Source organism: Adiantum capillus-veneris, chromosome 4 (genome assembly GCF_014529385.1).
Source record: "Adiantum capillus-veneris isolate H3 chromosome 4, ASM1452938v2, whole genome shotgun sequence".
In the NCBI taxonomy this organism is placed as follows: Eukaryota; Viridiplantae; Streptophyta; class Polypodiopsida; order Polypodiales; family Pteridaceae; genus Adiantum; species Adiantum capillus-veneris.
This window is the reverse complement of record NC_140934.1, coordinates 64,571,421-64,573,130: the sequence shown is the minus strand read 5'-3', so window position 1 is coordinate 64,573,130 and position 1,710 is coordinate 64,571,421. Positions and strand designations below refer to the sequence as shown.

At 35.6% G+C, this 1,710-nt stretch overlaps 1 protein-coding gene across 1 annotated transcript; it reads right to left on the bottom strand.

The window, feature by feature from the left end:
- Positions 1-402: 402 nt before the first annotated feature.
- On the bottom strand, positions 403-840 carry LOC147459311 (uncharacterized). The gene has a single exon (XM_086509807.1). The coding sequence runs from the start codon at positions 838-840 to the stop codon at positions 403-405; it is 438 nt and encodes a 145-aa protein (XP_086365933.1).
- Positions 841-1,710: the final 870 nt, after the last annotated feature.

Sequence of the window (1,710 nt, the reverse complement as noted above, 5' to 3'; positions counted from 1 at the left end):
TTCCATCACTATTGGACTCTTCAGTTCTTTCTACATGTCGATCTTCTGTTCGTTCTGTGATGTTATGTGTGACATCCAAATCAATGTCACTTTGTACCCTTCTACGCTTGGTCACAGAAGGATGTAGCTTTCCTAATGATTCTTGATTTTGATGAAAATAAAAGGTCCGTTTTGACACCAACTCTCAACCGTTAATAGAGTGTGAACACTTATAATTACACGCGCACTTCCAAGAAGTTATTGTGCCCATGACTGCAGACCAAATATAAATATACGTGTGAACTTTTGTACAAATCAAAGAACGTACAACATAAACACCTTTAAATGAGTACATTAGTGATCAAATATTATTAAGAGATGCTGAAATAGTCATCCATTTTGCAAGAAGAGTACATAGTAAACTTAATAAGGTGGTTGTGCAGTGGGATATGGTGGAGGCTGTCGATACAAAATAATTTTTCTTCTAGGAATAATATGTCCTATCACTTTCGCTCTGTCCATCAAGGTGACCATAGACATGGTCTCCTCGTTTGAGCGGTATACTACCTTGTAGCGGTCAGCAAGTCCTAGCTTCCTCTTGAGAGTCAAAAGCTTTACATTTACATCCCATGCCATTACATCGTCAATGAAAATGGTTAAAACATTCCATTTTCTCCCAGACCTTCCAAACAATAGATATTGGTCTTCTGGCCAAGCACTATCCTGCCCAAACTCATGAAATAAGATTTGTGACTGCAAGTCTACAAATTCTCTGCGTTTCTCTATAGGATATTCTCGCACTTCACTTATACTTTCACTATCAATGTCATCACATAGTGTTTGCTCACTTTGACCAGCCATCTGTAGTGGATACCACAAGCAACACTGGCTAGTCAGAGTGACACCCCTTTCAACTTGAAAGCTTAATCTTACCCCTCTCAATTTACAATTCACATTGAATAATTCACATCAAGCTATATTCTCAAGACCTAATGTAAGCTAAATACAGCTAGACATGAATACTACGTACTACAAACCTACAAAGCAGAGGCTTAAAATAATCAAAGAAGTACAATGTAAAATGAATATATTTTTGTAGCAAATACAACTCTTTAGGGTCGTTAGGGAAGACTCTTTAGGGTCTCGCGCAAACAAGAGTACAAACAAAGACTCTAGAGTGCAATGCTAAATTGAATTGATAAATTTATACCATTCCCAACTATGGCACCAACCACCATTTCCAAATGAACTTTCAATACCAATAGCATTTACATTCCAATTCTAATTTCAATACCAGCAGCATTTACATTCCCTCATACAATCGTAAATGCAAATAAAAGGTGCACACTTTGTAGAATATTGTGATAAAGGCTTCATATTTTTGACATAAAAACTGACATGATTCGATGCTTGAAATTACCAATTTGTGCCATTCCTCTGTTTGGCTAAGAAATGTATTTTCTTTGGTGGAAATTTACAAAGCTCGAAAAAAACCTAGGTTTAGTGTAATCCCACCTACCAATTTTGAGATTTACCTCTAAATTTTATATTTGAAAGTGAGAAAACCTACAAAATTTGGAAAAATTTACTGTAATTTGGTATAAAACCTTAAAATTGTGTTGTTTCACATATGTAGGTTTGGCAAGTTTTTGAAAAAATGTTTTTTTCGAGCAGTGGTAAAAAATTGGAAATAAATACCTGGTTGGTAATGGAAACTTGTTAAGGTGGCAC